The sequence below is a fragment of the Chamaea fasciata genome, unplaced genomic scaffold, assembly GCF_029207755.1.
Source record: "Chamaea fasciata isolate MVZ Bird 193981 ecotype frontalis unplaced genomic scaffold, bChaFas1.0.hap1 SCAF_16, whole genome shotgun sequence".
NCBI classification, from domain to species: Eukaryota; Metazoa; Chordata; class Aves; order Passeriformes; family Sylviidae; genus Chamaea; species Chamaea fasciata.
The window spans coordinates 4,217,151-4,242,211 of record NW_027094101.1 but is presented as its reverse complement, the minus strand read 5'-3'; the positions used below and the strand labels follow the sequence as shown (position 1 = coordinate 4,242,211).

Below are 25,061 nucleotides of genomic sequence, written 5' to 3'. Positions count from 1 at the left end.
AAAAGGTCTGTAAACTGTTACAACAACACAACCAGACTTGGAGTTACAGATTAGCACATGCACGCGCTTCCAAAGAACGCTGCATCAAATCTATGCTAAAATCCAGGCAGGAAATTAAATATTACTTATGATATAAAATGGTTTCATGTTTCTAGGAACAAAGAATAAAATACCTTCCAATTGAAAACAGTACCCATATCAGCTTAACATGAGTAGGGTTTCTTTTTCCTCTTTAATAAAGCCTTATCCCAACAGTTAATTTTTTTTTAATCCCCTAATCAGGTTCAGGATAAAGAGACAGACTTTGTACAGCCGGTATTGGAAGCAGCCAACATTTTATCAGTTATTGTAATAAAAAGTAAAGAGTTCAACAACTAAGAGCAGTTTAAACACAGCTGATTTTTTCTTTCCTCTCTGACAAAAGGATTACTATTCTACAGGCTGCCTAAACACAAATAAATCACCTATGTTTTCTATTCCAAAACACAGTTATCTCTAATATTTATGTGCGTCATCATAAGCAACATTTCCAAAGCTTGACAATGTGACTGTTCTTTTAAACTCACTGGACTAGTTTAGTTGCCACAATGCTAAAATACAATCCCCCCTGTATCCAGTTACAGAAGTTAAAAATTGATAAAGCTGATAGGGAAACAAAAGTAACCTTGAATTTTATAAGCAGATCACTGTGTCACTGACCATGAACCCCACAGGATTAATAAAAATTAGCATTACCATCTAAACACTGTTCTCATCTTTGATTACGATCTCAGATAAATTTACTTTAGTGCTAACTAACATAAGGTTCAGAGTTAGGTTTCAGTTTGAGTTTTGGGGCTTTTTTTGCTTTCTTCCTTTCTTTTATAAAGCATCTTAAAAACTTCAAACTCATTAAACAGATAAACTGCTTCTATAAAGTTACAACAATATTTTGTCAAAATAAAATAATTAAATCTTGTTCACAGCAATGCTATCTCACATATTCAAATTAAATACATCTTATCAACAGCAGAAAAACATCACTAAAACCATGTTTTATTCAGCACATGCAGTCAAGGGTCCAACAGCAGTGGAGATTCAGGATTTGGCAACCAAAGCCAAACCCTCCTTCGCTTCAGATTAGCGCTGCTATGCTACCAGCAGCACAAAACTGCACCTACCAAAGTCACTTTTTTCTTTATATATAAATATTATTACTTTCTACATATATTCTTATATAGCCTTTATACATAAAGAGAAAATAACCCACATCATAAACAAGCTGTAACCCTGTCAAAACAACAAAGGTACTTTTGTAACAAGGTTTTCCCAAATATTAAGCAATTCATTAAATTACTATTTGTTTAAAGAAAAACAAAAAAGTAAGCCAACAAAAACTTTACTTAGTAATTAAAAAGAAGGGTACCTGATCAAACAAATAGACTGTCACATCATCAAAGAACGTTACAGCCTTTTTCTCATCTTTCCAAAGTTCAGGCTGCCTTTCATTAAGAGGTTTTGGAAGTTTCAACAAGCTTCTCAAATGTTTTCCATCATCTTTGTCAGTAACTATCTCAGGTACTTGATGAACAGTTTCATCTTCACTGTCAGAACTCAGACTATGCATATGAAAAGTCCTCATGTCATCCTCAGAATCACTGTTTTCATCTTCCTCATCTGCATCATCGCCGTCTTCTAAATCAAGCATTCCAGACACGCTGAGTTTGCCGAGGTATTTTCCTTCAATATCTGGCTCTTTCAATTTCTGTCCTTCCATGTGATAGAAGGACTTCTCACTGCTACTCAGATCTAAAGCCAGGTTGTGCACAGGCTTTAAGTCTCTGTGTGAAAGGAGTTCTGAAGTGTTAGTGCCAACACAAGACACACTTTTATGGGAAGTCTCAGACAGTTTTATTTCATCCCTCAGGTTACCTTCCATCACTATTTCCAGGGAAGTCAGAGTTGCCTCAGCCCACTCATCAGGACACCCCTGCATTCTTTCGTCCATCTCTTGGATCTCTAAATTGTGGTTTAGTTCCAGTTTTGAGTTTTGATGATCATCATCCTGGTAATTCCTCACATCACACGTTTGCTGTCTCTCTTCAAAACTAGAAACCTCTTCAGTGTGATTATCTCCTCTGCTGGAGGAAACAACACACACAGCCTCTCTGGACAGATTCACAGACTCTTCTGGTTTTTTATCTGGCTCAGAATCATTATCAGAGAAATAGGCTGAGTCTCTGTAAGAGTTTTGATTTCCACTCAGAAAAACCACTGGGGTTATTTCAAAATTGCTGTTCACTGCATCCAAACAAGCCGCTGCTTCTGACACAATGATGACCGGGTTAGAAGGCAAAGCACTGACACTGCTCTCGCTCACAACACACAGAGCAGTATCCACACTGGAAGCATCCTCAACAGGGACATGTGAAGTCCATTCTGGAGATTCCAGGTTTTCTGTTTCATAGCCACTGTCAGCAGGTTTATCTGGTGGCAAAAGTTTCTGAGGACTTTGAGCCTGTAAAGATTCTAAAACCTCATTTACATCTAAAGAATCCAAAGAATCAGGTGTCTCTAAGGATTGTTCTACAGTTTGTATAGGAGATGGGCTGTCTTCCAAAAGACTATCCTGACTCGTACAATCTGAAGCAGCAACAGAAATTGAGTTCACCTCTTCTGGAACATCCTTACAGTTCTCAAAATTATTTGACGTTTCTTTTATTTCCTCCAATAAACGTTCATTTTTTTTTAATATGGGAGAACTATCTTGCAAGTTTCTTTTCCTGTCTTCCTGATCACTACATTTTTCTCTATCAAAAGTTATTTTATCAGCCTTGAAAAGCATTCCCTGTTTCATCTGTGCATCACACTCATCTGTTTCAACAGCAACACTATTATAAGGAGTGTTTCCAACATTATTATTTTTGGCATTATAAGATAGCTCTTCTTGACAGAGAACATCAGTGTCACAGGACATGACTTCATTCACTTCTACTTTTAGAGATTTCCCCTCATCCTTCAAAATAGGAGGATTTGCACAGTTGTCACATGAATTATGTGCTGTGGGTGGACTAGAGGACGCCTGCATCTCTACAGGAGTCTGAGACTGGGAACTGGGATCTTTATTCATTGTCACTGGGTTAAAATTTTCATCTTTCATTGTTCTAAGACTTCCATGTATTAAAGAAAAAACCTGTGCACTTTCAGCCAGCACAGGCTCAGGCTCTCTCAAGTTTCTTTTTGAGGTTTCTAATATACTTTTTAGAACATCATCCGAGTTTTGCCCAAAATCACTGCTGGTTTTGTTAGGCAATAATCCTGCTAGTAAGTTTTTCTCTTGAAGAAATAAGAAGTTATCAGAAAGTTCTTCTAAAGTTACCAGGTCTGACTGGTTAGAGATATTCTCACATAAGGAAACTGTTTCATTTTCAGAAGCATGACTAGAATGCTCCTTTTCAGAACAGTCTACTGCCTTTCTAGCATCTGTGGTTGAGTTCAAAACAGCTGGTTTAAAGTCTTTAGGAGAATCATCAGCAAACCCAAGTATTTTTCTATTTGTCAGTTCTTCTGATCTATCCACGTCATTAAATATACTCTGGAAAGGACTTTCTGGACTACTAGTAGCAGGCAAAAATTCCTCTTTAGGATCTGAATTGTAGTGGAAGAAGTCCCCATCAGTACTAGATTCTTCAACATCAAGATCCCTGAGAACCGTGAAATGAGAACTTTTTTCTTGTACAGCTTCTTGATGATCAACTTCTGTTGTTAATACAACTGATTGGTTATCAAAATTCATGCTGCAGCCACTTCCTTTTTCCTCTAACTGGATATAGTAGTCATTTCCAACAGAAAGTTTGTGTGCATCAAACACAGGTAACACCCCCGGGACAGAAAGTGATGCCTCCTGACCACTTCCATCCTGTGCTCCTGGTCCTTGCTCTGAAAGTGACCTCTCAAAAACCTCCACTGGATAGAAAATACTTGTGTAGGTCATGGCTTCATCAGGATTCACATGACCACATTCATCAAAGTGATCGTGTTTAGCTGCCTCCCAGATGTATTCAAAGCTCAAACCATGGCTCGTTTCAGTTACAGTCAGAACCTCCTCCAGCTCATGGCCAAGTCTATCTCCAGTGAAGTGATCCAAGATTGGGAATGCAGAATTACTTGCTTCTCTGTTTGAGGTGTTTGGTTTCAGAGCATTCCACTGCTGTTCAAAATCAATCTCCGAGTCCCTTTGGCTTTGCATGCGGAGGTAAGTTAAAAGTCTGTGCACTTCTTCTGCCGTCGGTCTCTTTTCTGGAGGCAGCCAACAGAACTGCAGAACTTCATACCTATGCAAATAAAAAGATGTTTCAATAGGTGTCACAGGAAAAGAAATTTAAATAATTCAGATACCTAACAATCCTCAGAGTACCAGTATCACTGGCAGGAACTTCCATCTCCAGCAAGTCCTTTTACTCCCTTTATCTAGGGTTTGTTCGCTGAGTTTCTGTGTAGCAATTTCAATGTATTTAAGAGAACTGAGTCATTTGAGAAACTTCTTCAGCAGCTTTAAAAATAAATAGAAACATTTAAAGTTTACCATCTATCAGAGTATGGCTGCTCCAGACGTGGCTTGAAGGGTTTAACCTGCTTCTCCTTGATGACATGGGTTAGGACTTCCCTGTCAGAGAAGTCTGAGTAAGGCCGAGCACCGTTCTCAAACAGCTCCCATAATGTCACACCCAGGGACCTGAAAAAGAGCAGCAAACAACTGGGCATTCTCAGAACTATTTTAGAGTGGCTTTTCTGAGAAAGGTTATACAAAGCATAACTGGCAAAAAGAAATAAATACTACTCCCCATTGTCTCCAGAGTAACTTCAGAACTTGTTCATTCATTTTGACAGAATGCTAAAAGCCTGAAGAATAAAGTTCCTTGTACGCAACAACAATGAAGGCAACCAAATATAGAAGGTCTCAAATATTTGATCGTGGAAACCCCCATATAATAAAGTATTATCTTTTCAATAATTAAAAAACCCCCTATTGTTATATTTTTATATGGTGTATAGAAATGAGATTTTAAAACTTAATAGTTAGTCCAACAAAAGAGAAAGAGCTTTCATGAGAAACTGCAGTTATAGGTCAAACTGCTAGAAAACTCATCTTTGTTCCAGAATTCATAGAATTCTTTACTGTCAAGCTGCAGTGGCCAAAGGCTGCCTCTGCTCAGTGCTGCATCTTTACTGTATTCAACACTAATTGCATTTTCACCGATTACAGTCAATGCTAATCTTCAGAGAATCCTTCTGTGCTCAAAATGCAAAGTAACTGACTCTGCACATAGAATAGTTTCAATTTGAAGGGGTGTCGGGAATCATCTAGTCCAAACCTGTTCAAAGCAGCTCTGCATTAGCGGCACTAAAGTACAAGCTGGAAACTTTAAGACCCTGGCTGCTTGTAGTGCAGCTGAACAGCATGAGCTGAGGAAGCCTCCTTGGAGGATGGAAGTAAATTAGTTTTTACATAATTTCTACATACCCCACTTGCTTTCTGCATCCCTACTTTCAAAACAGCAAACAAAGCCTAGTTTACTATTTAATATCATTTGAATATAAAGCAGGAATTAACTAGAATGCTTTCAGAAATGTTAGCCTAATCCACAATTTCCATTATCCAAATTTCTTGGGGCTTGAGAACTGAAGTGGAACTTGGCAATTGCAAAAATGTTCATCTTCAAGAGTTCACCAGCCATTGTCTATCAGCTCTTTGGCAGCAGAAACCATCAGTTAATTGCTGCTCTCAAATGCTGCAGCAAGAATGCAGCACTTTAATTAAAATGCCACTGTTCTACCAACTGAACTTCATAAGGCTCTAGCGTCTTTTTATGTCACTCACACCTACTTATTCTTGGAAAAATCATTTATCATTTCTTTCCTTTATACACATCCGAAGGTATTTTTATTAATATAAACACCTAGTATCCTGCTAAATATTTTTGCTTGCTCCAATTTTCTCTCAACAGATTTCTAAGCATCTTCCCAAAGCAGGATATAGTTTCAGGTTTACAGAGATTAACCTACTGTACATCTGATGCACCAGGCTAAATATTTAAATATTATTTACTCCTTCATGTAACACCTGAAAATATGTTCACAAATCTCACATGGAAATTTTTTTAAGCCTTCTACGTACCATATGTTACTGTATTTATTTTGCTCTGCTGATAACAGTCTGTCTTGAAAACTTGTTACTAACTCAGGTGCAGTCCATCGTAGAGGAACAAATTTCTTCTCATCTGTCTCAATATAATCTTCCTAAATTATTGATAAAAATGAAGAAAAAAAAAAACATAAAAAGGCTGAACGTACATTGGACCAACTTCCAGACAGTGACAGTCCTTTCCTTAATATGCTTTTATGTGATGCCTATGTAAAAAATTAGAATTAAAAAAAAAAAATCTCGTTTTCCCCAAGTAGCAGAGAATAGTGCTAAGAAGGAAAGTAATTCACTGGTCACTCCATAGCAGATATTTGAATGCCAAATTCTTGTTTAAGGTTTGGTACTTACAAAATAATTTATTAATGTCTTTAATTTTTCACTTCCTTGATATACTTTAATATTTTGAATATTTTTTTAAGAAATTTGAACTTTTCTTTCACGTATGTCCTTAAAACACATTAAAATTAGTTTGTTCATATTGCAGGACTACTGTAAATAGGACCAAAAAAGGGTAGATTTAGCTGAAGACTCCAGAAGCACAAACTCTATCCATCTCTAGAAAGGTACCTATTCCGGTACATGAACTTGCTACAGTTATTTGCCAGTAATACTTTGAAAGTTCACTATTCAAATAAAGGACAATCCAGTATCAGTTTACAACTTTCAAGCACGCTTGTTCTAACCTTGGCCCCTGAATTCTTTAAAAAAGTGGCCCATGACAAGATTAACTTACCTTATACCTGCTGAATCCTATACCGTAATCTCCTACTTTGACATTTAAATCCGATGTAAGGAAGCAATTCCGTAAGGCCAAGTCACTGCAAATGCAAACAAATAAACAGTGAGACAAACCAGGAGGTCTTCAATGCAAATTCAGACAAATGGGTTAACAGAAGTGACAATTCTTGGAACAACCAGGTCACAGATTGAAGTAGCAAATGAAAAATCAAGAAAACTATGTTTTAAAAAATTGGAATCTAAAAATCAAGGACTTATGCAGAGTTACAGGTTACAGTTGCAAGTAACAGGAGCAGATAAGTAACTCAAAACAGCGCTAAGGATTCAGCATCCACTCTAGATATACTTCAGCAATCCTCTGTGCATGAGCTGTAGGCTGATCCCATAGACCTAAATCCTACTGGAGGCTGAGGCAAGCTGCGTGCAAGAAAGGTGTGCACCTGGAGCTCCTGCAGCTCCCTTCCTGATCCTCTTCTGAGGAAATTCTGAAAGACCAACCCAGATGCAGTGCAAATCCAGGCACAAGAACTGGGGAGAGTAATTTCTAAAGTGCAGTAACGATCTAAACCAAACATTAAGATGATTTTCTTGTTGCTTACATTTTTATTAAGGTTTAGAACCCACACATGCCAACAATTGATTCTGTATCTCACTGGAATACTGTGGCCACTCCAGTTCTATACAAACACTCATCACTTCCAGAAAAAACAAACACTGACAGGGTTTCTCCTCAGAGAGGACTTATTGGACAAGATCTGTTTTGTGGCCAAAAGGCTGTGATTTCCCTCAGGCACTCCCACTGCTTCAAAGGAGAATCAGTTTAGAGCCACAGAACCAAGGAGACTCTGCACTGAGGAATCCAAAGAAAACTAAACACAGTGACAAGGCAATCACATTTAAAGATTTCATACAAAAACCCCTGGACTATTATGCTGCCCTGCACAAAAAAGTTCAAGCTGCAGTCACTTCTCTAGAGCAGTGGTGTAGTCTCTTAAGCATTCAAACCACACACAGCATTTACATGCAGTTATTTCATTCTGCTCACAATCCTCTCATGGAGATTACGTGGGCTGTTCACATGCTACAGTGATGTCAGCCCTCTTCACACCTATCACTGCATGGCTTGCATTTTAATTGTCAAAAGCAAAATCTATCAGCAATTCAGACTAGGTTTAAATAATAATTTAAAATATGATACTGAGCAACCAGTAATATCTTACATCTACAGTTAACTTCCTTAAGTAACAAACTCATGCATTACACCATGAGCCAGAACTAGACAGTCTTTGAAAAAGACCAGCAGAAAAAGTAATGTATTTCATAGAAGTCCTCCAATAAACAAATCACAAAGCTCTTGAATAGACACAGAATTTGCTTCCAGTTTCCACCATACACCAGACCACAAATACTCACAAACCAGCAGTGCTGCTGTAATAATACAAAGAAGCAGTTTTAGGAAACCCATCATGCAAACTCAGAAATTTATGCAAGTTTAATGAAGCTGGAACTGTGGCTGAGACAGCAAAGAGCTCAGCAGACTAATTGCTCAAATATTTCACTTCTCAGTTTCACAGAGGGGACGAGGCAATTAAGTGCCCTGGAAGAACTCTGCCTTTGCTTCTGTTGGCTTAAAAAAAGTCCCTGAAGTACAAATGGTGTGAAAGCCACAGCTTGTCTGCTCCAAAGAAAGATGATGATGTTTTCCTTTCCAGAGTCATTGAACTACACAGGTCAGAAACACATCTATAACTGTCAGGTATGCCCCAGAGCTTGCCAAATTGTTTAATACTATTTAAATAAATATCCCGGAAGAGAAAATTTGTTGGCTGCTTGAATTTACCACTAACAACAAAATCACTGATGCTGGAGCTTTACCACTTACTCTGACAGCATCAGGATAGTGTTGCTAGAAGTAAACATTACAATGAGAATCCTGCAGATCCACAGATTAATTATTTACCAAGTTTATCTGTATTTCACTGAAAATGTACTGTTAAATTTAATACCTACAGAGCCATGCTGCTGCAAGAGAAGAAACTGATCCTTCTGTTAGACAGGTACAACTGGTATTACCTTCAAGTCATTTGAAATTGTTAAATGGGTTAAAAGAGCAGCTCTGTTCATCAGCCATCAGCTGAGTCCAGGCTTTGGGGGTTTTTCAGGGTTTTGCTGTTGTTTTAAACCTGCACCTTTTAAGACTTAGGTGTGAGAGTTCACTTCTCCCTGAACACAAGGTCTCTGCCTTCCCTAAGCAGCACGATGTGCACTGATGAGCTCCGACACAAGCTCCTGACTTGCTGAAAGGGTGATGCAAGTGCTGGTTCTACAGCGGAGAACAGACTGACGAAGTAACTGTCTTGTGGTACTCTTTAATATTTTAGTCATCTTAGAGGTTAATGACTTCCAGTTCCTTAACTCCTTTACATTTAAAGCAAAAAAAAGCTTGCATTTTTCTGGGCAACTTGTTTCATGAATAAAATTTCCCAGCCTTCTGCAACTACTGCCATTCTCTCAGTATTGACTACAATAACTTTAATTAAAAATGAATCTAGCATTTCCCCGGATGGGATCAAGATTCCTCTCCTAGGATGATTACTTTGAAATCTGACTACCTCCTTTAGTGAAGATTTAAAGGTTACATGAACAACAATTCAGTGAGAGAATACCCCTTTGAGTCAGATTTTCCCTCTAAACTCAGCTTCCTCCTTCCTGCATTATAAAGGTATTGAGGGTTTTTTTCCATTTTTAGTAACACAGGTAACATTATCAAAGAGAAGTTCTAAATTTCTACAATACAATAAAAATTCACAGCAGGTAAGATTCATTCTAACTGAATTTTAACATCCCTCTCTCCACAATAAACAAAATTAATTTGACTTGGCCAAGAATTAATCCAACAATTGCCTGTGCCCTGGCCTGGCAGCAGGTTGTGTTCTATGGGCTGCAAACCCAAAGAGCAGGTGATCAGCTTTCAGGCAGGAGGAGCTGGAACACCACACCACTGCAGCTCAATTAGCACCCTCATTAGCACCACACCTTCATGCCTCAGGATACTGCACATATTTGTGAAAACAGTCTTCAACAGCCCTGGATTTTAATGAAAATAGCCAGGTGAATTTCAGAGTGCAGCCTGGCTGGCATTTCCCTGGAGCCTACCTGTGCACAAAGTTGTGTTTGTGCATCACAGCGAGGCCAGCGGCGATCTCACACGCCATTCTCTGGAGCAGCATTATCTGAGACTCTCCTTTAATGTGCTCCTGCTCGTTGCAAATATAAGTCTTTAGGTCACCCTGTAAAAGAAATTGAAGATATTTATTCACCTTATATGTTGGTTGAATCTGAAAAAATGATTTTTAATAAGGATTCAACTGCCCACATTACTTATTTGCCACATTTACGTTCAATAAAATAAAGCTCCTCAAGTTTCCAGTCTCCATAAAGGATCTTATAAAAGTCAACTGAGGCATATGATATTGTCCTTAAGGATTTTTAATCTTATCTTTTAGTAATTAACATCCTAGATCAGACTGCCACATAAAATCTGTCATGCATTAATAACTTCCATTTTAAAAAATCCCAGAGTTTGATGAGCCTCTGCTTTTAAACGAGATGAGTTTTCAAGTGCTCCAAATCAGCAAAGCTGTCTGTCTGGAATTTGTAAGGGGCTGGAAGGGAGAGACTAGACAAGAGAGTTTCAGACATTGCCAGCTCACCAGAGCTTTCTATATAAAAAGCATGGTAATGCAGCCCATTTCAGTCAGGGAATTCTGATGATGGCAGCAGTTTTCCTGAACTCGGGCAATGCAGAGCAATAGACATGTAATTAATGAGCCCACAGAAGCACTCCATAAATTACTAAAAAAAGAACAGCTTTGAAATAGAGGAAAATAATTGAATACTGTCCAAACATTCAGGAAAAGGAAGACTTATGTAGTAAGAGAATCCAAGCAAGGGACAAGAACAAGTTTCTCATGCTATTATTGCTCATTTTCTCACAGCTTGACTTTTAACCCAGCAGTCTTGTATTTTTGTTATTTAAAATACAGACTTTCTGAAAGGTTAGCCAATTATTTTAAAGACATTTCTGTATTGAGACTGCACAACATATATCACAACTTGTTTCACCAGCATAACATCTCGAGCTCTGTCTATGCCCATTGTCTTCCCAAATCCTGGGCCGGGAAGCTCTTGCCAGAGCAGAGTTCCAAACAATTTGGGAAGGAACATTTGTAACACACACAGGTTCCAAAGGGCAGAGCCCAAGGAACACAAGCCCTGAACACCCGGCTGAGCTGACTGTAGGTGGCAGCAAGAGCCTGAAGAAAGTCAAACTCTCAAATCGTCATTCATTAAAACAGCAACTGCTTGCTTAGGGCTTGTCCCAGGTGGATTAAGTTCCTAGGATGCCTGAAATGCACCCAGGAATTACTTTCTGATTTTTAAATGCATTAGTAACAGCAGTGCTGTGTGACATCCCTTATTTAGTAAATTATTCATGTAGGCACATATTTTTGTAGGAAAACCAACTTTTCTTAAACCCAGCACCTTGAAACATACTGGTTCTATGTTCCCATTCTGGTTTAATTAAGGCTACAGTCAAGGTTAAAAATATGAAATAGGTATTTTTGGTATTGCTTTAAAAGGACACTGCTTGTACCAAACTGGGGTGAACCAGTGGTCACACTCAGGTGCTGAACTGCCCTTCACAAGACCCTGGACAAGCTGAAGAATGTTTCAACAGGGACCTTATGAAACTCCAGAAAGACAAATGCAAACTCTCAGAGCTGGGAAGGAAACATCCCCTGCAAGAGCACCAAGTGAGCAGTGACCAGCTGGGCAGCAGCTCTGCAGGAAGGGACCTGGGGATCCTGGTGGGCAGCGAGCTCCACACGAGCCCTGTGTGCCCTGGCAGCAGAGTGGGAGCAGCTCCTGGGCTGCACCAACAGGGCCAGGGCAGGTCTCAGCACCTTCTCAGCACTTGTCAGACCACACAGATCCTGTGCTCAGAACTGGCTGCCCCAGAACAAGACAAATGGAGCAAGGTCAGGAAAGAGCCACCGTGACAGTCAGGGGTGACAGCATTTCCCCCGAGGAGAGGCTGAGGGAACCAGGCTCATTCAGCCTGGAGAAAGACAGACGTCAGATAATGATTGTCCAGTGTAAGTTACTAAAGACTAAGCCAGGTCCTCCCTGTGGAGCGTGGATGGAGGATGAGAGAGAACAGGCACGAGCAGAAACATGGGAAGCTCAGACTGAGTGTATGGAAAACAGTTTTTCACATAAGGACACGAACAGAAGTGCAGGCCGCCCAGAAAGAACAGTTTCCATCCCTGGATGTTTTCAGGATTCAGCTGGACTAAGTCCTGAGAAATCCAGTCTGACCTCAGGGTGAAAACGCTTCGAGCAGGAGGCTGGAGACCTCCTGAGCTCCTTGCTAGCCTGAATTATCCTATGATGCTTCCCTGCCTAAAAGAAGACAGTAGCAACACAGCAACACTATCCCTGAACTATTTTGAGAGCCACAAAATGGCCCTTTATTGACAGACTTTTTAACACTGTAAATATCAAAGGTTATATATATCTGAATAAATGCAGTCCTACAAAATTCACTGCGGAAACATCTAAATATAAAAAGCTCAATAATCAAAAGCTCAATCTCTACCTTCTCTCCAACCTCCTCTGCCACTCCACCTTTTCCCTCCTCTCCTGGGATTCCATGAAGAACTAAATTTTGCCTTTCCTCCCATCCTTCTCAGTTCAGCCATTTTTCTAAGGTTTAATATACTTTTTCTCTGTATCAGCCAGAAGCTGGAGGCACGCTTACAGTCAACACTCTTTGGCAGCTTTTGGTTTGTGCAAATTCCATATTGGGTTCATCTGAACACCCAAATGGCTGACATGACTTTCTAACCAGAAAGCACTGATGGTTTTAAAAACGTGAAGCAGTTACCAAACTATGTCTACTGAACACATTCTACCAAGTGTCATAAACTGACAATTCCCCGGTTCATTGTTAAGCCACACACCACTGACAAATCTGCTCTTTAGCTCATATCCATAATGACCATGATCATTAAATAGATTCACTGAACTCTTTGATAGGAAGTTTTCATTGCAAAGATTCTTTTTCGATTAGAACATGCTTTCAAGTGGCAGGAATTAAAAAAAGAACCAATCACTGCAAGCAGACACCTTCCCCTAACAGTAACATCCCTAAAGTAAGCTACAGAGCATTCCAGGCAAATACTGCATCCTGCTGATCTCATCTGCCCAGGGAATTGCAAGACTTGAAGAATTTCTGTAAGAATTTGATAGGCAAATCAGCCTCACAATATACATGCAACTTCCACATTTGAATAACTTTCCTTTTACTCATAAATTATGTCAATCCATTAGAGGATTTGCTGTGCTGACAAAATGCTGGCCACACACAGGCCTGAGTAATATATTAAAGTTAATAAGACAGCTACCACTATTTTTAACCTGGCATCATTCTACAACATTTAACAGTGAACAGTTAACTATTCATAGCAGACTGCACCAACATACAATGCAACTAATATAGGGAAAGGGGCTGGGAGACCTTTTTTAGCATTTCTTTTTATATTTCCTATTTTCTAAATAATTTTAACACAGGCAAAGCATAAAATTAAACAGCTTAAATCACTTATGTGCAACTGACTTCTCTTGCTTCTTTCGCAGCTCTTCAAAGCAAGGGATACAGAGCAACTTGGATTACATTATAAAACAGACCAAATGTTAGCCAAAACAGTTCTTGCACATGCAACCAGCAATCTTGTGTAACAGAAATGTATCAGGAGTTTCTGTGGCCAAGAAAACACGTAAGCCAGCCTGCCTGACATTCAGCACTGCCACCCCGACAGCTCTGGTTTCTCTGCACTACGGTTTCCAGTGCCTCTGATCAAGACCTTTCAATGCCAAGCAGCCTGGGAACTGATAATCCAACAGGACTGCCTGAGCAGCCAAGACAAGGTCAACCGGCCCTAAAAAAGCTACAAATCCAAGCAAGAGAAGTAGCAAAAGGAGGACACGCTGTGATAGGCTGTGAGTTTGCAGGAGTGTGAACAAAATAACCTCTGTACCCTCCAGACTGTGCTGGTCAGCAGAATAGCCACATTTTTTGTTACTTAGTATGCCAAATTTGCTAAACAAGGTCAACACTGCCACCTGAGCCTCAAAAGAACTTGTCACCTGACGATATTAAAACTTCCTATCCAACACAGCTCATCTTCTTGCCATGTTTTTTCAGAACTATTGAATACTTACACAAGTACAAGGTTTAAAACAAGTTTACTGTGCTGGACATACTTAGACACCACCATAACATAAGGGAAAAAGCTTAAGCCCAGCATTAAACCACTGGCAGCTGAACAGGACCACGTTTCTCATCCTTCCAATTTGAATCACTCCTGTGTGTTTTGGAAGCACCTCCATGCACCCCAATTATTCCAATTTCAGGGGAAAAAAGTAAAAAAAGGAACTTTGAGATCAATTACTAAAAATCTAAAAAATCCAAATAACTGCCACTCCAACCGCAGTGATAAAAAGCTTCCTGATAAACCCCTAAAAACCTTTTTTACAAAAAAAAATTATTTAGCCACATCTTCTATTCCATCATGTTTCCTTCACATTCCTTCCTTCCCTGTCTCTTCTCTGTGCTTACTCCAACACTGCCACTTCCCACTCCAAGCCCTGGAGCTCAACAAGAATTAGTGATGCACAGGGACACTGAGCTGCTCACTCGGCCCAGTCCCTGCGTTGAACTGCAAAGGGAACATTGTCCTGTCTGCCCAGCCCCTGAGTATTTGTGTGCACAAGGAAAAAAAATATCATCACGTCTAGGAGATACTTAGCTCTACCAAGTAAGAACTCCTTAAGTGAGCCAGACTTTAATATGAAGGTTATGTTTAACTGACTGTAATATATGATTTTCTAAAACCAAGTTTTAGTTCACTTGGAATAGAATAATGAGCACAGACATTTATTTTCCATTCCACAGAAATTACCTAACTACACTCAAATTTGTAAAACTACCACTTTAACTGTCAAGCTTACTGCCCCAAGTTAAAGTAAAAATCTACTTCATCCCCTTAAGTAAAATCCTTTCCAGATTACTCTGCAGGATCATGACAACTTCTGGCATAAATAATCAGGCATCAAACAAGGATATAAATTTTTTCCTGCATACCTAAAGTAGGGCAATCTTTAAAAGCTACTCCATCTTCAAGTTGGATTAAATCACGTAATTATTTGAAAACATGGCAGCAGTTAAATCTGATAGACTCTATAAAATCCAACTCTCTTTCCAGGATCCTTTTAAAGAAACTCCAATTTGAAGAGCAGGTTTAAAAACCAGTAAGTAGTATTCTATTTCTATACTGAAAAACTTTGAAAAACCTTATCTGTTAACCTTAGGCACACAGTTCTTAATTGTTCGCAAACCCAGAACATTTCACTTTGATCAGTCACTTAAAAAGTCCAGGCATTTCTTCCATTTGGAAAAGAAGGATTTTATCAGCACTTCTGCCTCATTAATTTACCACAGCTAATATATTTCAGCAAAAGAGCAGCATGGCAAAATATAGTTATTTAAGGTCACAGATTAATTAATATTTCTCCAAAAACTCAAGTTCATGCTAACTAATTTAAATTGCCTTAGGCAACTAGAAGCAGATTTTTGCACCTGAGTTTAAAGGAAAATTCTGCAGTAGTGAAACTGATAAAAAAGATCGTGTTGAAATTTAAAAATGTAAACTATCTTATTTCTGAAAGACTTATTCCTTAGTAACACCCGTGCACTTCTGACTTCATTTCTGTCTTGACATTTTCCAAGGAACTTTGTTTTGGGTGACATCTACACCACAAACCTTAAAAGCAGCTACTGAGCCAATGTTTAGACAGCCACTTGGACTTTGGGGTTTGTTTGGTTTTAGTAATGTGTTACTCTACAATAAAACAATTCAAGTCTTTCCAGACCACGGATCCAAATCTTTGTCTCTCATGGCTCTGCACGCTGGGCACAGTTCAAAGGCTTCCTCACAACATTCATGGACATTCCAAGGAATGCGGTGGCTGAGCGAGGCTTTGTGCTGTCCCTCCCATTCCAGGGACCATGTGGCACTGAAAGCAGTGGGACACCTTTCTGTGCGTTCCTAGCTTTTCTTTTGGTGCCCAGGAAGCACAAGGCAGCTGCTGGGGGAGGGGTAGAAACAGCATGAGAAAGGAAATAAAAGGATAAGAATGCAGGGAAGAGTACAATAAGAGAAGGGATAGGGAAGAGAATGAAACTGAAAATTCTAGTTGTTAGAATACATGTGGCAGGTATCAGAAGTGAGCCCACCACTGCATTTTAGCACAAGGCAGCACAGCATGGGTAAAATTTGGGCACTAAATTCTTCCATTTTCCTCAATTAATATTTTCACATAAATGGTAATAAAAGCACAGTAAGATTGCAGACAGCAAATATTTTGGATGTGATACTGGCATGTGCATGTGATACTAGACTGTGATAAAAAGCTCCCTGCTGAAGGCAGACTGAGACAGGTAATTCCATTATCAAAGAACAGGTATTTGCCTCTTCCGAACACTCCACAAGCACTTAGAACACATATGATGAACTGAGAAGAGTACAAACAAAAAACTGTAATTGTGGTTCCTCTTGAAAAACAAGCAAAAGCCTTCTAAAATTCTGGTTAATCAAAAAACTTCCCAGAAAGCAAATGAATCATTCCATGAGCAAAGGGCAGTAAATATACATACCACATACACATACAATTCACACCAGTGGAAAAACAACTGCAGTATCTCAGATAAGTGCACTTACCAAGTCACAGAACTCAAAAACTAGGAGATAAGGAATGGCTTCCACACATTGCCCAATACACTGGAGAACATTTGGATGCTGAAGAATGCTGGAGTGAAAAAATACAGTTAAAGCCAGGAAGACTACAGCAGAATGCAACACACTGCAATCCCTACCAGAAGTTTCAACACATAGCATTGGAGGGGGGTGACAGGAACAGAAGGTGCAAGTACCAAGGCCACAGATTTCCATTTTGTACCTTTGTCTCTGCTTTGTATTGCTGAAGTGTATCACTGACAGCAGCCAAAACTCAGAGGATCTCAAACCCACAAAAGCCAGGACTGCCACATGAGAGTCACACCCATCCTCCCACAACCCTTCATACCAAAAATAAAAGCATGCAACTCATGAACTGCACCAAGGTACAGAGCTGGCTAAAAGATAAACCTTTTTTTAGCCAGATTAGTTCCCAGCCAGATCAGTTACTTTTCCTAAACTGCTCCAAAACCACTTGTGCCAAAGCAGCAGAAGGCATGAAATTTCTTGTGACAAATGCCAACAACCTAAGCCTGAATGCAAATATAGCCAGGACGCTAGAAAGTACCAAGAAGAGAAAGCTCTTCCCTGACCAATCTCTCACAGCACATCCACGCAAGGTAAAGCACAGCAAGTTATGTGAACACAACTTTTGCTCACTTTGGGTTGAGTGTATTTCACATTTTATAGACAAACATTACAGTTATATGGGAGGGCAAGCAGAGATAGTAACACTGAACAAAAGCAATATCCATAATTTATCTGCAGCAGAATGAAGCCGTGAAACATTACTTACTAATATGGTTCTCCATTTCTTAAGAATTGCTCTTGCTCCTTGGGACCTGCACTTGCCTTTAACTCCTTCACTATTACCCTTGCTACACTAGTGCCTGTGTAGATCTCTCCAAGAAGAACCTGAAATAGAGATTGTGTCTTTAATCAGAGGGGAAAAAAACATTTGTAGTCTTCCTGTAAAAAAATAAAAAAAGCATGAGCTAAAAACATGTTGCAGGAAAGATTTTTCTGGCTTTTTTTACAAACACAAATAGAGCTCTGGTATTTAAATACATATACTTAAATCTTGACAACTGAATTACACGTCAGCTTTCAGAAAACATGTTTTCTACTGAAGAACACTTATTTACTTAATTTTTTTCCTAAAAAGAATTGGTAAAAACAGGAGTGTGTTAAATAAAATCTATGGAAGTGGAATGTTTAACTAATCTCTAGTAAGAATCTACAGGTAAATTTTAAAAGCACAGATCAGTGCTGTGATTACAGCTAAAAAATGCATGCAAGGAAATATCTAATTTCAACTAAAATTTTTCTATGCTTTTTTGTTGAGTACCATTTTAAAGTAAATGCAGAGGCCTAGTCAGCTGGGAATAAGCCTCAGTCTGTGCAATATGGAGAGATAACTCCTCACCTTTCCAAACCAGCCATTTCCAATTTCCTGGATGTAGTTTAGACTCTGACGTGCAACTTGAGACTTTGTTCCATCTGTCACACAAGGAAACAAACGTGACAAGTATCAAACCACTCAGATGGCCAGCTAGCAACTGCTGAGGAAATAATGCAAACTTCTACAAGATTTCTTCCCAACTGGGTGCACAGAGCCAGCCCAAGCACCAAACCCTAGCCAGATGCACATAAAGTAGGAAGGTAATGTTGTGACAACAGCACTCAAGTGAAACTTTTCTCAGGTCCAGCTTCTAAACTACACCAGAACACACCCCCAGCAAAACCACAGCGATTGTCCTGATGAAATGTGAACTTAGAAGTTTTTAACACACTCAGCAAGAAAGCAAAGTGGCTAAGTTCTGCTTCCAATATAAAAGTGTATTATAGCCTGTAGCTGGGTAGAGGAAATAACCTACTTACAAAACCCAAGACAAAACTCATTGTTTGTGCATCTTAACATTTACAATTACACAGTTTTATGAGAAAAGGTTTGACTGCTTCATTCTTCAGCCCAACTGCCCTGCTTGTAGCTACCATCTGGAAGGAGAACATTTTTCAACTAAAAATACTTCACGTAAGAGCCCAGAGAGCAGGACAGAAAAGAAAACCCAGATCTTGGCAGAGGATGGGCAGACCTCATTGACCAGAAGAGATTCCACAGTGTTGATCCCTCTGCTGCCCATTTGGTTAGGAACACTAATTGATTTAAACAAAACCTTTTATTGTCTGAGAATTCTAGCCCACAATTTACTTCCATAAACTACATTTTGAGCAGTATTATTGTACTAGAAGAGCCAGAGCTGTATAATTCACTGTCAGTGTGCTCCTAAGCGTGGTGAAGGCCACAGCAGGGCATCCACATTTTATCCAAGTACGCAGGCACATTGCCTTACTGCTGGCAAAACACTTGGTGTGACAGCTTAATTTTAACAATTATGGCTACACAGAAGAGCTGACATAAAATTTTTCACTCATAATTTTTCCCAGTTCTTTAAAATACTGAGTCATTTCTACAACTGTGCCATTTGTATTAAAGGCACACTGACAGTTTCTTGAAATTAGTACAGGAAGTTTACTAGAAGCTTCCCTGAACATCTAATGATCAAGCAACATTAGTAGTACATAAAATTATGAGAAACAGCACAATATAAGAGTAAGTACTTTAGGCTAAACTCTGCTTATAATTTGATAAGACACTTGAGCTGCCTTTTACAAAAATTGTATTTTAAAGAATACGTTCCAAAACCCCTTCCACACAGGGAGATAAAACCTAATGCTCTGTCTTGCCAAGATCACATTTACTGCACAGTCTACAGTGACATCAAGAAAGTGATGCAGCTGAGCAGTAGCACTGCTGTCAAGTAAAGGATTCACTCTTATTTCTCTTTAAGGGGGGTGGTTAAAATCCAATGACAACTTAGCCATGAAGAAAACCACTGAAGAGCAGGAGTCACAAATGTCCCAGAGTACTTCAAACCCTTCAGGTATATAGAGATATAATGACAGCAATCTAGAGAGGGGGTTTTAAGGCAGTTCTGTTCTCTTAAGCTCTCTTACTCTGCCACAGGTTAAGATCTTAGAAGTAATACTTCCCCTTTTATCCTTTACCCTACAAAATACATTGGGACAGTTTATGGAAATTTGTAACAAGTTATTTACTACAGTAAAGTCAAACATAATCAGCCACAGTCCATTTTAGACACTGAAAATGCCTACTTTTGTTTTCGCATTGAAAACCAGGATTTTACCTGTACGAGAGGGAAACTGGGAGGGAGTTGGTAAAGCAATACTGGGAACTGAGAGAGTAAACACTTCTGCTGGAGACTGAACAGACGGAGTATCTTCTGCTGGAGGTGTAAAATCTATTTCATCATCAAAGTTATCTTCAAATTCCTAAACAGAAGAAGTCTTAGTAAACAAGCTGATCTTTGCCTTTAAAACCGCACTAATACATTCCTTTTGGTTTGAGTGAGCAGTGCTAAGGAAGCTCAGCTTTCTTCCAAGTATAGTGACAGACATTTAGCGCTCTATTCCTTATTTTCCATTAATTGCTGTCTTCAAGAGATTAAAGCATTGCCTTTAAATATCAAGGGGTTTTTGTTTAGTTGGGTTTTTGTGGTTTTGGTGGTTTGGGTTTTGTTGGTGGTGTTAATTTTTTTGCTTTGTCTTGTTTTACCTTTAAATGCTAGCCCTGGCTTTGAATGAATTACCATGAACTGCTGAGGCCAAATATTCTCCATTTAGAAATGGGAGCAAAACTCAATTTTAGGAACACTGATTACAGATGTTCCAAAAGTAACAATTCTCTGATGACAAATTCTCAAGAGTTTTGCTACAGTGGATCTCCAGTATTCATATTTGACAGCAGTGTCCTAAACCCCACCTGCGGACTAAGGAAAAACAAAACACAGAAAAACAACAAAAAGGTTCTTCACAGCAGAATGGTCTTCAAAGATGTAACTTTTACTACTGACCCTGATAGCTAGTTATTATTTTGAAAAGGCATTAAAAATTCTTACTGCAGCAGGGAGCAATCAGTTAAAATAAATGGCTGCATCAGGACTCCACAGCCTGTAGGAACACAGTCCCTGGCTGTTTCAGAAGAGAGGATGCAGAGTGACACTGCAGAGAATTAGCACAACTAATCAAGTGTTCTGGATATCAGGATGCAGCTGAGAATAACACCTGTACACACACTGCTAACTTCAGGTCTTACCTTGAAATCTATCTCAGGGTCTTTACAGCAGGAGACACAGTTTGCCAGCAGAATGACCAGGACCACCAGAGTGCACAGAGACAGAATCACAAAGGATGAGGGAACTTCAGCTGTAGCTCCTTCCCCTAGAAATAAACATGTATGCAGTATTATATAAAGATGTTTAGCACTCTAAGAAGTTGCTTCAAAACATATTATCCACCTGCACTTATTTAAAAATGGGAGTCTGAACATTTAATCCCATGGATGTGATCAAAGCTAAGAAGAAACTGAACAGAGAGGACAAACTGGCAAAAGAGATCTGTGCTTCACCATCTGCCTGCACCATTCTGGACAGACTTGGCTCCAGCTAAGAGGCCTCAGCCAATGCGATTTACTGAAGTTTCTGATGGACAATGATAGCACCAAGCCTTGGGATTCTGTTTAAGTCAATACATTTATACAAATATCCAAACGCAGAGTAGAAATCTGGTCTTTTGGAAGACATTTCCCATGAGCTAAAACACCTGACCTACAAGCACAGGCAGCTAGAAGAAATCCTCACCTAAACTGTACACAAATGTAAAATACATCACTATAGGACAGCACTCTCTCTTTCAATAATCATTTGTGACAGTCTGCCAAACACACAAGTGCAATGGACGTAATCAGCTCCACACCATTTCTGTTCCTTGTCATTCACTAGGTGATTTGTCTCCATTTCAAGAACTTTAGATTTCTAGCTGTTTTACAAACACTTCCAAATAATTTTTCAAAATTTTTTATATAAACATTCTACAACACATTTCCTGAGATTAAGTCAGGTTGTTACTAACACAGGATCAAAAACCTCAAATGGCATTTTAGAAAAACCTTAAGTTATTGCCAGGGGTATTAAACCTATTTTCATCCCTGTTTTCATCTTCAGTAGAGAACAAAGACACGTGGTTCCCTAGGAGACCAGAGCACACATCTCAAGGAGTTGTTTTTGTTGTTGCTGTTTCACAGGGATCAGAAGAGTGGTTGGACCACGTCTGATTAAAATATATTTAGCCATTACATCACTGTCAGAGTTTAACAACGCCAGGTCACCTGGACTGACTGGATTTTACCAGAGCATTTGAGTATCAATGGGAACATCTGGCAATAGGACATGCTGTAAATGAAGCCTCAAAAATAAGAAAAGCAGAAGCTGATCGCTAGTGAAGGGACACACAACCTTGCCCACCTAACTCTTAAACATTCAAAAAACTGTGAAAATTAAGAGATATGCAGAAAAAGCTACAGCTTTTGATCATGTTCCACTGAACACTTACAGAATATTTACTTATTTTAATTAGATGTAAAGACTAAGGTGACATAATGAAAATCCTGCTCTGAAGTGTGTCAGCATACTTCCAGAAGGTCACATTTTCTGCACAATTAGGAATATTATCAATACAATAAATGAGAGTTAGCAAAAATGGAAGGTTTTCAAACTAGCAATCCTGTTTCTAGTTTCCACAATAGCTTTGGCATTCGAACCTCATTAGGGACTGGGAATACTTCACTGCAAATATTGAGCATTGTTCAAACACTGATCAACAATGATGTGAGGCCACTCACCAGCTTTTAGTCATAATTCTGAAGAGAACAAAGTATCTTTGAAGAGGGCTCTCAACAGAACAATTTGTATTCATAGAAATCAAATCTTCTACATAACTCAATAGATATTTTTCCATTTCTAAGCATCAACTAGAAAAAGGGGGAAGATAACAGCTGACTTGTGTTTACTTCCTGCAGATGTTCAGTAGCCTTACTAAGGAGACTGAAAATTACCTGACTAGCAAATATAAGCATTCTGTGAAGTCATTAATTAGCTAAATTACTGCAGCAGACACACACAGATAGAACAGCTGTAGATAAAATTTAAGAAATTCCTTTGAATTCCTAATTGAAGCCAAATAAAACGTAGCTTTACTACAAAAAAGAAAACAAATCACCAAACCCAAAAACTTATGTGATCAGGTATTACAAATTAAAATTATTATTTCAGTCACTTTTCCAAACCCATCACACCTGATTTCCAAACAACTTCCTCATCTTCACCCACAACTTCACCGAAACAAGATGCCAACACACCTCAGACTATCTAATGAACAGATGCTGATTTTCCCTAACAAACACCCGGGAATACACCACCACAGTCACAATATACTCCTCCCAGTAGAAGATCAAGACTCTTGTACCCCTCTAAATGTTTCCTGCAACTTTGGGAAAGTTGGCCAAGCAAATCCCTGCACACTGAACTCAGGCACCAAGAGCAGAAAGCATTTCTGCTGTTTGAGGACTTAACTTCAGGCCAGGTCCATAAGAGGGGGGTATAAAGCACCTCAGCTGCCAAGTGTATAAAACACTGAAAAATTCTATCAGACTTTATTCTGGGTTTCTGGTACACTCTAAGGTCTCTTTTGGCTAACATCAATTTTACAGTGACTTCCAGTTGCCCACAGAAACTGAGCATTGTCCCTCCTCACCAGAACCTTCTGCTCCAAACAAAACATCTTCCAGGCAGCCTTTCAGACCAGCCTCTACAAAAACTTGAAGCAGCTCTTCAGAATTTGCTTTACTTCCCTCAGTTCTACTGTTTCTTTTCAAGGCCTGGCCGGGGGGTTGCGGCCCCAGAAGTCCATCTACTGCAACTACATCAGCTGGTCATGATGGTACCTCCACCTGCAAACTCTCAGCCCTGCACTATCCCAGCTACAGCAGCACAACCACAACTTGTATTTACACAAACATGACCATGCTCACTTCAACTCAGGACCCCCTTTGACCCCCAGCAGTTACAAGTTATCAGAGCAAATCCAGCCAGAAGGATTCAAGCTCCTGATGATCTTAAAAACAATTTATTAATACAAAGTGAGACATTTATTGAACTCAAAGTGGTTTATTTAACTCCAAGTGTGACATAATGAGCACCGTCGATCATAAGCTGCGTTTATTGTACATGTTAGATACACTGCAGATGTATTCAGACACTTCTGAAAAAGATAACATTTTACTGGAACTCCTTCTGTGAAGGAAACTACACATTTATCAAGCCTAAAGTCTAAGCCTTTTATGCAAGTTACACTGTTCCCCATAAGGTAACCATCTCTTTTAAGTGTCCTGGAAAGAATAGAGGAAAGCAAAATATTGCTGCTGTTCATTATGTTACTTCCTAACCTTTAAAACCTTCTATAATTCCCTAGAAATGAAACCGTGTGAACGAGCAGCAATTAATTGGAGAAAGTAATGATTTTTTTTTTTTTTAAGCAAAGATCACCTTTGAAAAGGCAGCTAATCATCAATGGTCTGTTAAGATGGAAGTCATCTAAACTTCCAAAAGCACAAGGCAATTTTCACATAGAAAATTATGAACAGAAGCTTTAATACAAGAAAAATGCCAATTATCCTGGGCAAGTTTCTGCAACAGTTACAGAACAGCATTTCAGATGACTCACGCAAGTGAGAGCTACTTACTAAGAATTACAGAATCCATCTCTGTTTGGATAAACTTTGAAGTTTCCTACATAGTAATTAATAAGTCATTTTTTTAATTTGCAGAGGGTTTTAAAAAATGAATGCAAAATTAAGTATTAAATTATGTCAACCTGTAATTGGGCTAAAATTTATTGTAAGTGAAGCTATTTTAATAGCCTGTATGAATACATATTCAGTGACAGAAGTCACCGATTAGGTATTGGAACTGGTCTTTGTGACAAAGCGCTGAAAATCTGCTGCAGTGTAACCTCATTTGCATTTTTCAACTCTTTCCATCCAATGATTAATTCACTGGAGCTTAGGAAAATGACTTGGAACTAGAAGATGTTTAATACCCCCTTTTGTTTGTAAATTGTGAAAGTATGAAGGAATGACATTTATTTTATGGTCCTGACTGATAAAAGCAACCAGCAAGAAATCCATTCTAATTAATGCAGAGGACCATTTTATAGAGTCATCACACAAGAACCTTCCTAAATTAAAAAAACATAAATTGAAATCATTTTAATATAAACCTGGATAAAATCCAATAAACACTGAGAATTTCATACTGCAGAAGTTAAGATTCTTAATATCACACATTCTAGAGAAATTAATA

General features: G+C 38.9%; 1 protein-coding gene across 1 annotated transcript in view; it reads right to left on the bottom strand.

Annotated features, from left to right (window-relative positions):
- The window catches only part of LMTK2 (lemur tyrosine kinase 2), a 41,649-nt gene that overhangs the window by 6,009 nt on the left and 10,579 nt on the right, over nt 1-25,061 (bottom strand). The window contains exons 2-11 of the mRNA XM_066198411.1: nt 20,960-21,084; nt 19,992-20,136; nt 18,209-18,282; nt 17,579-17,697; nt 16,768-16,855; nt 10,079-10,212; nt 6,918-7,002; nt 6,158-6,279; nt 4,565-4,714; nt 1,406-4,313 (exon numbers count right to left, since the gene is read on the bottom strand). Of these exons, the coding sequence (XP_066054508.1) occupies nt 1,406-4,313; nt 4,565-4,714; nt 6,158-6,279; nt 6,918-7,002; nt 10,079-10,212; nt 16,768-16,855; nt 17,579-17,697; nt 18,209-18,282; nt 19,992-20,136; nt 20,960-21,084 (3,950 nt within the window). The remainder of the gene's footprint in view (nt 1-1,405; nt 4,314-4,564; nt 4,715-6,157; nt 6,280-6,917; nt 7,003-10,078; nt 10,213-16,767; nt 16,856-17,578; nt 17,698-18,208; nt 18,283-19,991; nt 20,137-20,959; nt 21,085-25,061) is intronic.